This window comes from Photinus pyralis, unplaced genomic scaffold (assembly GCF_008802855.1).
Source record: "Photinus pyralis isolate 1611_PpyrPB1 unplaced genomic scaffold, Ppyr1.3 Ppyr1.4_LG1, whole genome shotgun sequence".
NCBI lineage: Eukaryota > Metazoa > Arthropoda > Insecta > Coleoptera > Lampyridae > Photinus > Photinus pyralis.
In genome coordinates, this window is record NW_022170249.1 from 44,774,152 (window position 1) to 44,787,150 (window position 12,999).

At 35.1% G+C, this 12,999-nt stretch overlaps 1 protein-coding gene across 1 annotated transcript; it reads right to left on the bottom strand.

Annotated features, from left to right (window-relative positions):
• Positions 1–1,386: 1,386 nt before the first annotated feature.
• Positions 1,387–6,315, bottom strand: LOC116174618 (tubulin beta-1 chain-like). Its single transcript, XM_031492561.1, has 2 exons — positions 6,108–6,315; positions 1,387–2,797 (listed from the first exon to the last, which is right to left on the bottom strand). Exons 1-2 carry the CDS (start codon positions 6,162–6,164, stop codon positions 1,511–1,513), a joined length of 1,344 nt encoding a protein of 447 aa, XP_031348421.1. The 5' UTR covers positions 6,165–6,315; the 3' UTR covers positions 1,387–1,510.
• Positions 6,316–12,999: the final 6,684 nt, after the last annotated feature.

Below are 12,999 nucleotides of genomic sequence, written 5' to 3' on the forward strand. Positions count from 1 at the left end.
CTTCAAATTCTTTCGATTTTTCAATGTTTCAGAGGTTGAGATTGTTCAGACTTATTCCCCTTTTTCAAATTAAACATTAACATTAAAATCCTTCAAATTGATCACGTTCTTAAAATTCTTCCAATTCTGCAGATTACTGCCATTCCCCCATTTGGTGGGTAGGCATTCAAAATCGTCAAATGCTTTACTGCCGTTTCTTTGAATCCTCTGGATTATTTAGTGCTACAGATTTTTCAATTCCTTCGTTGAGACCGTTCCGCATTTCCTACTTATATATCCACTGCAAACTGTTTCATAGACATACGAAATGCTGGATATATTATAGATATTATTTAAACTCTAATTTACTGGTCTCTAAATAGGTACCGATTGCGATTTAAGCGTAGGCCGAGATAAATTCGCCACTAAATACATTATTATTTTGTATTTGCAATAGCGTCAAATTGGTCATACGTGATCACATGGTGTTTCGCGTATCTGCCTTTTGGTCCAGCGACTTTCTTCCTCGATCCCTGCAAGCTTGTGGACTATATTGAACAAATTAATGAAGGTATTTCGATCCTTTTTACGATAAACGCTTGATAATGACAGCCAACGAAAATCAGTCGCAATAGCCACATGTTTGTTTATAATTAACATTGGTAAAAGAAAAGACAAATGTATAGCATCTATAAGTTGTGGGTAATATTCACATGATACTAATGCGAAAGCGTAAAACGGAGTACCTACGTCATTAGAGGGAGGCTAATTATTATCTGTGATTGGTGATCGTTTCAAATTTCACATTATCGCATCTCAAATCTAATGATTACCTTCTGAAAATAATATTTATATTTTTTTTCTTGAAGAGTTACCAGTTACATGCGATCCGTCACTCAATTGAAGTAGAAAAACTCATAACGTACTCAATAGATAGGTATTGAATTTGAACGTTGACCATTAATCGCCCTCGGCGATAAAATTTAAGTGTTATCACACTGTGCACTATTTTTTCAATTATTGAAAATCTGATTTCTTCAATTCTGGGGGATTCTGGGGTTAAAAAATTTCTTCCATCAAGACATCCATTTGAAGAACTACAAAATCGCTTATGTTAATGCAAAATGGCAATGGAAGTTTAAACTTAATGATGACATATCATATTGTGCAGTCATAGCAACATTTTAAGGATGGAGAGATAAAAAACATTGATTTTCTTTAAAAACAGATTAAACCAGTAGACCTTGGAGTGGAAAAATTAGGAATAACTTAATTTAGAGCCCATATAAATTAACGAGTAGGAGCAATTTCGTAAAATGGAAGTCGTTTAAAATTTTAATGCAATTTTCATATCGGAAAAATTACAAAAAAGTTACTATTATGAAGTAGTATAAAAGCAACATAACGTCAGTCTTGAATTAAGTTATAATTTGTATGTATAGTGTCTACACATGAAGAAGGAATGTAAATATTACCAAAACATGCGCGTACAAAAATAGTAAAAAGCGATTTCAGATAAAGTGCAGGACTTTTAATTCTCATCGACTTCACCTTCTTGTTCTTCATCAAATTCGGCATCTTCGTCGGCGGTTGCTTCCTGATATTGTTGGTATTCCGAAACCAAATCGTTCATGTTGGATTCCGCCTCAGTGAATTCCATTTCGTCCATACCTTCGCCCGTGTACCAATGCAAGAAAGCTTTACGCCTGAACATAGCTGTGAATTGTTCGGAGATACGTTTGAATAGTTCTTGAATGGCGGTCGAGTTTCCGGTGAAGGTGGCGGACATTTTTAGTCCTCTGGGTGGAATGTCGCAAACGGCGGTTTTGACGTTATTAGGGATCCACTCGACGAAGTAGCTGCTGTTTTTGTTTTGGATGTTGAGCATTTGTTCGTCGACCTCTTTCATCGACATGCGTCCTCTGAAGATGGCCGCTACGGTGAGGTAACGTCCGTGTCTGGGGTCGCAGGCGGCCATCATGTTTTTGGCGTCAAACATTTGTTGGGTAAGTTCAGGTACGGTTAAAGCTCTGTACTGTTGGCTGCCTCTGGAGGTGAGTGGTGCAAAACCGGGCATAAAGAAGTGAAGTCGCGGGAAAGGAACCATGTTTACTGCAAGCTTTCGAAGATCTGCGTTCAGCTGACCTGGGAATCTAAGGCAAGTGGTAACGCCGGACATTGTGAGTGAAACAAGATGATTTAAATCTCCGTATGTTGGTGTGGTAAGTTTGAGTGTTCTAAAGCAGATGTCGTATAAGGCTTCGTTATCAATGCAGTAAGTTTCGTCGGTGTTTTCTACAAGTTGGTGTACTGAAAGGGTGGCGTTGTATGGTTCTACAACTGTGTCGGATACTTTTGGCGAGGGTACAACGGAAAATGTGTTCATAATTCTATCGGGATATTCTTCGCGTATTTTCGAGATAAGCAGCGTACCCATACCGGAACCGGTACCGCCACCAAGGGAATGTGTCAATTGGAAACCTTGCAAACAATCACATGATTCAGCTTCTTTTCGTACGACGTCAAGTACCGAATCTACCAATTCGGCGCCTTCTGTGTAATGTCCTTTTGCCCAGTTATTTCCAGCGCCTGACTGACCGAATACGAAATTGTCAGGGCGGAAAAGCTGTCCGAATGGTCCTGACCGTACGGAATCCATCGTCCCAGGTTCAAGGTCGACTAGAATGGCACGTGGAACGTATTTGCCTCCGGAGGCTTCATTGTAGTATACATTGATGCGCTCCAGTTGAAGGTCCGAATCTCCATGGTATGCGCCGGTTGGGTCGATTCCGTGCTCGTCAGAGATTATTTCCCAGAACTGAAAGCAATAGTTAACTGTATTATATGTAAAAATGATAGATACAAAACACAAATGCAAAAACACAAAAGGCGCGATAGTGGTTTTTGTATGAAAACGTGGCTATTAGCAATTCGTATTGTACGGAGTCAAAAAGTAATATTTGTTATTGGAAGAGATAGGCCAAATAAAATAGGACCGCGGCGAAATGGAAAATTTAGTTGATTTAGTCGACTAACGGACAAAAAATCATTACAGAAATAAGCTATTGGCATCTGGATTAAAGTAGTAAAAAAAATTGCTATGGCTAGCACAGATACCACCCGCACCCCGCATGCGCGATTCAGCCGTTTTATGAATATGTGTACCAAATTTGGTTCCAATCGGTTCAGCCGTTTAGTCGGAAATGAGAGTACAGATGAACGGACAGACCGGCATCATCGAGATTTTGTTTGATTTGGATTCCTGGTAGTTCAAAACGTGTATTTCCATAAAAAGTGGGAGGTCATTTTTACCCCAATGCAATACCTCCCTTACAAACGTGCGGGTGGTAAAAGGACTCGGTGAATCGAAATGGGGAAAAATTGTTATTTGAATACATTAGCAACTGTAGACATTATATGAAATTACATACGATACGTGGAGCAATATTCTCTACAACAAAATTTTGTTCTACGCCAAAAATTCGCTATGAAGTCCAGTGAACCTAAATACTAGGATTTAAAACTAACTCAAAAATCGAAGGTTCGACAGAACATTCATAATAATTTACTAAAAAAAAACAGGCAAATGCCATGGGGTGTAGTTTAAAATTGTACTCTTGACACTTTTCTGATGAAGAAGTCGCCCATAAAATTGGTTTACAACGATCCTCTATGCGCCGTTTCGAAAACGCGGAAGCTATTGCGGAGACTGCTCCTGCATCCACTCCTTAAACTGTTTTTTGACAGAAAAAAAATAGATCAAGGTTTTGGTAAAAGATAACATAAAGAGTATCTTGCATGATAAAATATTGCCACCTTCCCGGTCCCTCATCTGTCTTTTATACATTCTTTATTATAAAGTATATATACAAAATCTTTCCGCCACATCCTGAATACTTAATGGAAGTCTAAAATGAATTTTTTTTCGCGAAGGATCCACGAGACCTTTGAAATTAGCGTTCAACGTACCAACGTACCAATCTCTTTCTAACAGCAGGCAAGAGCAATAACGTACATTGAACGCAAGTCTTTCTGTATGGGTAAATTTTCAAAAAGTGAGTTTAATACCCTTACAATTACGAGATCGTAGTTGGCAAGATGCTCTAGTACGCCCTGAGGGTAACTTCAAACCTTCTTAAGATGATAAAAAAGCACAATCGACAAGATAAATCGAAAAATAAATCCAAAAATTCTAAGAATAGAGACTAACGAAGAAAAAAATGTGTGGTTATTTTCCTCTAAAGGACGCAACTTAAAAATTAGGAAATTAAATGAAGGATTCAAGAAGATTACTACAATTCCGGAGAAATTAAGCAAATGGAGAGCTAAAAAGAATTCAAAAATTCGTTAAATTCCAGAATGTTAAGAAACAAAATCCAAAAACTCCAGTACGTGGTGTAGAATTCAGAAAAAATTAGAAAAATTGAAGGAAATTGCATAAACAAAAATCCAAATTGTTTTTTCCTCAATGTCAGTAAATTTTCAAACAACATCCCAGACCCACGTGGTCTTAAGTAATCCTTAACAGTTTGAGGACCGATCTTGCATGCTCCAGTTAAACTTATTATTTGTTTCCATGGAAATCAATTGTCAGATGTATGTAACGGTAAGATGAAATTCCGCAGTTGGACTATTTTGTTCGCGATGTACCATCTTGTACATAATGTACATCTGTACATACTGTTCACAAGTCGTTTGTATTGCAAAAATGAAAGAGAAATGAGATATATTATACCTAATGCAATACAATCCTTGAAAGAAAGTGTTTCCCACAATTCTGCGAAGCAAAAGTTATTACAAGAGACAAAAGGAAAAATTTAACGATTTGGACATTGAGTTTTTATATGAAATTGTACATGTAGCATTTAAACAGCATTTAAACGTAACTATTTACACGTGTACCATAAGTACTTTGCGTTTTGAATTTTAAGAAACCTATTTATCGATTATAAATTGTACAACCTATTCAGCCTGAAAATGTAAAAAAGCACAACGGCCGACAGGTGTGACAAGATGGGGGGTAGGATATAACAAATATTATTTATGGCTTCGCAAGTAGGGGTGATCTAAACTAAAGGGTTCGTATTTTAAAAGATGCCCTATAAAGTGTCATTAGGTAAGGCTTAAACCATGAAAATCAACAAAATCAAACTATGAGTAATACAACCGGAAGCAACCGTTGAAATTACTTAGGGTTGAGGTAAATCGCACAAAGGCAATAAAATGAATCATAAGGGCAGGCAAGTCAATAGGGGTGACTAAACCAGATAATTACTGGAGGGCGTGTTCGGCGAAAATAATCGGAAGTAATTTGTTATTTCAAAAATTACCCTTTCTGCTAGAAAAATGGTGCCTGTAGGTACGATGTACGTAAAAATCGATGCTAGACAGAATAACAGCTGTGTCCTACATGTCTTCCCCCAACCACCCTCGAAAATCCCTTACTCCGAATACCTAAATCAATAGCCAATGGAATGAAGGACATTTTTCAAAGCCAGACAAATAGTAATAATTAGAGACGAGCGATGTGAAGTCATACCTATTTTCTATGCTAAGTGGGTTACGTAATTCATCTCTACGTAAAAGTAATTTGTCAAATGCGGGCAATAAATACTCAATTACACGTTTAGATAGTTGGGTACGAGTAGGTACATTGAACTTGACTTTCAGAATCTACAAAATCTCAAAGTAGGTTTTAGAAGGTAACGGGCGTAGACGTGAAATAGACCATGAAAATTGATGCGAAATGTCTTTCTAAAACTAATTTTCGAGTCATTTGAGTTTTTACTATCAATCGAATGAGAAAGACTAAACACATTAAACATCACGGCCAGTTTGCATGTTACTGGAAAGTAGTGCTTGGCAAAACATTACAACCGCACCCAGTATGTAGTTATTGATTAAAGCAGAAGACTAATAAGAGCGTGGACGATTAACCCTTAATCGTCCACGCTCTTATTTTTAGGAAGCATGAAAATAACGACTTAACATGCAAATTTGTATCTAGTCTACACTTCTACAGCTTGCATTGTACAAAGGATGGCGTGTCTACCCGGCATTGGCTAATATAGTTGTCACCGGCGTTTCCTAAACCAAGCAAGATAATTAGGCAAAATTTAACTACTCACCTTAGCACCAATCTGGTTTCCGCATTGACCAGCTTGGATATGCACGATTTCCCTCATGATTAAAAATAATTATTTGTCTGAAATAGTAAAAAAACACCGAAACTATTGAGTCTTGCAGTTACTCTGAAATACGTTGTGCTTGGTTAGGAGACGGTTATATACCCTCCCCTCTCTAAGGGGTCGCAACCCAACTGCTCCTACCTATACAACGTATTATGGATAGTGCTCGCCGATAAATTCATAAGGAGAAAAGTTACGAGATTTGCATATAACCGTATTTGTAGAAAATTTGTGGGTTGAGGTAACACGTCAGTGTTTATGGACCACCTTTTATTAATTAGGAACCTGATCTCATGAAGGACTCCCACTTTTGTTTTCAGGCGGACTAATAAAACAACCGTTATCTTATCAAAGCACCTGTTATTGTAAACGTTGTAGCTTGTACATCTCTATAATCTGGGTGTAATTGGAAGGCGCGTATTCGCAGCATAAATTTCGGAATCGCTAGTTGTCAAAATTTTATCCATAAGAACCTTCCCCCGATCAATGTCGGCAAAACGAGTAAAATTGCATAGACTTCTAGACGATTAATTAAAAGCCAGGATACTCTACTACCTACTTGAAACGTTTGCATTCCAATTGAATGTAGGTATACATACACATTATTACAGTAAAAGTACATATTTTACTTTAATCAAGTATAAAATGCCGCAGAGTGTTAAATTGTGGCAATAAATAACTAAGTAATTTAGCTACTTTTCGGTTATTTATTGGGATTATTAAGTCAGTTTTTTTTTCAATGATTTTCAGTAAATGAATCGATTTCCAACCCTTTGAATTTGTGGGGAAAACATTTAACTCATGGTTCCTAGTGAGGGAAAACCTATATTACTGTTTTTCCTTTTGATATCGTTAAAACATGTACTGAAATTTGAATTTAATTTTATTCCGGTGCATTATTTTATTTGTGGGGGAATATTTAATGACACGTAATCTCAGGTATGGGAAAAATGGAAGAATAAGCCAATGTTTCAAATTTTAAATAGATTTTAGATTTTAGTAACGAGCGATCAAAAATGAGTTGCTGTCGAGTCGCCTTTGGAAGTTCAAGTTAAGTACGATTTCCCATGTAAACAAAAATTCCAAAGGTGCGACTCGACAGCAGACAAACTTTTCACCCTGTATAGTAATTATTCATACATTATAATATTTCTCTAATCTCTAATACCGCATAATTTTTCTCGTAAGAATATACAATGCATTCGATTCCATTGTTCACTATTTCTCTTTGATGGTATCTTCATCTTAAATACAGACCTACACCGGAAACAATAATTAAGGGGAGATTCACTTTAAATGTTCAAAACTCTTTTATTGTTAAGTAAAACTAAATATTTGTTTATATCAGTTATTTGAAATTGAAATCCTTGGTTTAGGGCGGTATTAACAGGCAGGTAGGGTATACAATGGCAAAATGAGGTAGCGTCATTGTGAAAGTGGGTTCCCTAATGAATTGTTAAAGATTTTAAAGTGTTCCGTTTGTCTTAATTTATGTAAGGTAGGTGACGTTCCGGTGTGTCGAGAGCAAATTGGTTTCCTGTGGTTCAAAATGAAAGAACAAATGTCAGGGTCAAAGTCGTAAAAATACATAATCTGTTAAATCACCGGAGTTATTAGGTAACAAATTAGCTACACAATATTTTGTTAGAGTACTTATTAGCAGTTAACAGTCAGTATCAAATTCTCGAAATAATTACAGAAATTTCGGACGGATTGTTGAAAGTAAAGAGTAGTTTTTTGTGCCAAGACAGATTAGAACAATTTTTTGTTAGTAAATTTTCGAAAAGTAGGGGGCTTTTATGATACTAGATTAATGTTTTAGTCTCTTAGTACTGTAATCATGGCCCCTAAAATATTAAGTATTTGGATCATCGGAACGCCGCAATGACCATAACGATAAGGGATGAAAAGATCAGTGGAGCAATTTCTTCGTAAACGATGTCCCTATTTCGACGAAACAACAAATGTAAGTATGTACCTGTTTTTGGGATCAATGGAATCAATGAGATCGATCGAATGTGGTTTTAGGAAAATCTAAAAGAAATTACAATAATATTTACTCTTGCTGGAATCGCTGGAAATTTGTAGAATTTTTGACCATTTTGGCGCCCCTTTTAAAAAATATTAGCGGTCTGTCTTCTAGTTTCAAATTTATGGCAACCAAATGCGAAATATTTCTGAAAATTTGCATATAAAGGTTATTGAGAGATAATTTCACCTAAAATGTTTTCAATATTATACGACTACTTGTGGGTGACTTCGTTATTTTAAATGGAATACGCCAATTGCTATTCATTTTTCTAAATCTACGCTAAAGTTAGAATAAACCACGCACGTAAACCGCAGGGTTTTTGAGCTATAAAAAATATTCGAATACTTTGAAAAGTATTTCATTATCTTACTTTGAAAAGCATTCGAATACAGTAAAAAATATTCAAATACTTGTCACTCAAATACATTAAAAATTTAAAATAGTATACTAGATAAAAGGCTTAATATTACTTAAAAAATCAAGTTATACTTTGTATGGGGTTAGCTTTTTTATATTTCTATTGTTATATACAAATTTAAGGGGAATAAAAGCGTATTATTATTATTATATTATTATATAGGACGTACCTACTAGGTCCTTTCTTATACCAGTTATATCCTTAAGAATACGTGTACCAGTTTTCAAAGCGATCGTACGTCGTGCACATGATACGTACGCCTTTCTGAAATTAATCCTAGCGATTTTGGAACAGATCCATTTTTGACCATCCGTTTGTCCGTGTGCATGATAGTTTATTTAGAAACCTGCGATCGCTTTGAAAATTGGTACACATGGTTTTAAGGATATAAGAAAGGTCCCTATTGTTTTCAAGTTACGTAGACTATCGAGTTCGGTATTCATATGTATCGGATTTTTATATTTGATTTTGTGACAATGGAAACTTTCCCTCAACATTTCTAAATTGTTCTCAAATAAGTATTTGAATAACTTAAAAGTACTGCCTTTTTTTGAGAACTGGAAAAAAATTGTCATAATTTCGATAACACATAATTTCAAACAGTTTGAAGATCGGGCTACTAGTTCAAAAGTTACAGCCCTTTGAATATTCTTTCGAAATTTGTTTTTTGTCCATAACTTTTTATTGAGAGGTCTAATCGAAAACGTACGAATTGTTTTGGATTCTACGCACCAAAATTAATAAGAAAAAGTGTTTTCCCGAGAAATTTTGGTGTAGTCGAGTTTTGGTAAAAAAGAAAGGTTATACACTGCCTTTCTTTGAGGCCCGCAAAAAAAAATTGTCTCAGATCGACCCGGAAAAAAATTTTCTTATATAATGTGACCTGTAGAATCCATAATTTCAAACAGTTTCAAAATTGGGCTACTATTTCAAAAGTTACAGCCCTTTGAATTTTCTTTCGAAATTGGTTTCTAGTCTATAACTTTTGATTGAAAAATCTAATCGAAAAAGTACGAATTGTTTTGGATTCTACGCACCAAAATTAATAAGAAAAAGTGTTTTCCCGAGAAATTTTGGTGCAGTCGATTTTTGGTAAAAAAGGAAGGTTATACACTGCCTTTTTTTGAGCCCCGAAAAAAAAATTGTCTCAGATCGACCCGGAAAAAAAATTTTCTTATAGAATGTGGCCTGTAGAATCCATAATTTCAAACAGTTCCAAGATTGGGCTACTATTTCAAAAGTTACAGCCCTTTGAATTTTTTTCTTTCGAAATTGGTTTCTAGTCTATAACTTTTGATTGAGAAGTCTGATCGAAAAAGTACGATTGTTTTGGATTCTACGCACCAAAATTAATAAGAAAAAGTGTTTTCCCGAGAAATTTTGGTGCAGTCGATTTTTGGTAAAAAAGGAAGGTTATACACTGCCTTTTTTTGAGCCCGAAAAAAAATTGTCTCAGATCGACCCGGAAAAAAATTTTCTTATAGAATGTGGCCTGTAGAATCCATAATTTCAAACAGTTCCGAATAGTTACAGCCCTTTGAATTTTCTTTCGAAATTGGTTTCTAGTCTATAACTTTTGATTGAGAAGTCTGATCGTAAAAGTACGAATTGTTTTGGATTCTACGCACCAAAATTAATAAGAAAAAGTGTTTTCCCGAGAAATTTTGGTGCAGTCGATTTTTGGTAAAAAAGGAAGGTTATATACTGCCTTTTTTTGAGGCCCGCAAAAAAATTGTCTCAGATAGACCCGGAAAAAAATGTTCTTATGGAATGTGGCCTGTAATCGAAAAAGTACGATTTGTTTTGGATTCTACGCACCAAAATTACTAAGAAAAAGTGTTTTCCCGAGAAATTTTGGTGCAGTCGATTTTTGGTAAAAAAGGAAGGTTATACACTGCCTTTTTTTGAGGCCCAAAAAAATTGTCTCAGATCGACCCGGAAAAAAAATTTCTTATAGAATGTGGCCTGTAGAATCCATAATTTCAAACAGTTCCAAGATTGGGCTACTAGTTCAAAAGTTACAGCCCTTTGAATTTTCTTTCGAAATTGGTTTCTAGTCTATAACTTTTGATTGAAAAATCTAATCGAAAAAGTACGAATTGTTTTGGATTCTACGCACCAAAATTAATAAGAAAAAGTGTTTTCCCGAGAAATTTTGGTGCAGTCGATTTTTGGTAAAAAAGGAAGGTTATACACTGCCTTTTTTTGAGGCCCGAAAAAAAAATTGTCTCAGATCGACCCGGAAAAAAATTTTCTTATAGAATGTGGCCTGTAGAATCCATAATTTCAAACAGTTCCAAGATTGGGCTACTAGTTCAAAAGTTACAGCCCTTTGAATTTTCTTTCGAAATTGGTTTCTAGTCTATAACTTTTGATTGAGAAGTCTGATCGAAAAAGTACGAATTGTTTTGGATTCTACGCACCAAAATTAATAAGAAAAAGTGTTTTCCCGAGAAATTTTGGTGTAGTCGATTTTTGGTAAAAAAGGAAGGTTATACACTGCCTTTTTTTGAGGCCCGCAAAAAAAATTGTCTCAGATCGACCCGGAAAAAAATTTTCTTATAGAATGTGGCCTGTAGAATCCATAATTTCAAACAGTTCCAAGATTGGGCTACTAGTTCAAAAGTTACAGCCCTTTGAATTTTTTTTCGAAATTGGTTTCTAGTCTATAACTTTTGATTGAGAAGTCTGATCGAAAAAGTACGAATTGTTTTGGATTCTACGCACCAAAATTAATAAGAAAAAGTGTTTTCCCGAGAAATTTTGGAGTAGTCGATTTTTGGTAAAAAAAGGAAGGTTAAGTATTCAAATACTATGCGAAGTATTCGAATACTTCTCAAACTATTTAAATACCTTGCGAAGTATTCGAATACTTTACGAAGTATCCAAATACTTTGCGAAGTATTCGAATACTAAATATTTGTGAAAGTATTTGAGTTACAAAAACAAATACTGCTTCCATAAAGGTATTTAATTACAAAGTATTTGAATACTTTAAAGGATTTGAATACTAAAAAGTATTTACAAAATCGAATACTGCCCAGCTCTGGTTACAAGGCGATATTTTTAAAACGGTTTTAAATATTTTTATGTTATTTTGGTGTCTTAATAAGGATTTGGGGGTCAAATTTTAACATATTTTTAAAATTTTGTTCGTGCCTCAATTTTGAGGGGTGGGGTGACTTTAACATTTTAAATGAGTGAGAGTCTACATAAAAAAACTACGAATGCGCTAATATTTTTTGTAAAATGCACAATAGATTTTTTAGGAAATCAATTAGGCCAATTATTGACAGATCTTGACATGTGGATAGGGCTCCATCGTATTATGCAATACAGACCGGTAATTATTTACATCATTGTATCGTGCGAAAACAGTTCCTGATTCTCCCCAGATCGCTAATAAATTGATTGAAATCTTCATTACTAAAATCTAACTGGCCCATGTTTAATGGACTTTTTGCAAAAAGAGTTAATTTTAAATATAACTCCTGATTACAAAAATTGAATATATTTTCCATGGTAGCAAAAAACTGGTGGTGCTGAAAAGTCATCGCACGGAATGTTCTTTGCACGAAAATGTCCTTGCGCCTAAATGTTCCATCCAGTTTTGCAAACCTTCAGAAATTTGAGTACGTTTCCGACTCGGCTCGTCGTTAGGCGCACCCTATTTGTAACTATTTTAATGTAATTTATGTTGTTAAACCGTATCGATATACGTACATAAACAAGTAAAATCTGTAATCGTATGTGATTAACAAGACCAAAATTTCGGACCAAGTTCCAGAAAAACGTGCCTAGTTGGAGAAACAAACCTGATTTTAGAAAACGTTTATCATTTGTTTATTTCAATTTCAATTTATTTATTTCAATTTCAATTTATTTATTTCAATTTCAATTCTCCACAGGACAAGCCCAATTACGGAGAACACAAAGTGACATACTCAAACTTAAACTTACTAATATCGTTATACCTACATCAACTAAATTAACTTAATCTTAAAAAAAAGAAATAAAAAAACATTTTTATTTTTATTTATTTGAGGTATTCAAAATTTCTCCGGTAATCTGATGAAATTGGTAAAAATTGCTCTGAAACAAAAGATAGTGGTGCATTGGGGTATAAAGAACTGAACCCAGACAGACATATGAGCGGTCAAAGCGACATTTGGGGCCGAAAATTTCATAGAACTACAATCAACCTCTTAAAATTGAGTTTCAAGCACTACGGCTGGACATATCAGCCTATCAGCCCCTAAGCAATACCGTATTAGGACTTCTTTCCAAAATATCCAAACGTGAATAGCTAACTGTGTAGTGTTAGTGATTTAAAACCGAGCAGTTTTTTTGTTATGGATATGATCGGGCGTACTGTTGATACA

Bases quoted from the DNA above. Each gene is read 5' to 3' on its own strand.
- LOC116174618 (XM_031492561.1), bottom strand. From the start codon at position 6,164: ATGAGGGAAATCGTGCATATCCAAGCTGGTCAATGCGGAAACCAGATT. The intron at 2,798-6,107 runs GTGAGTAGTTAA...TATTGCTTTCAG, and splicing joins GAAACCAGATTGGTGCTAAG to TTCTGGGAAATAATCTCTGA.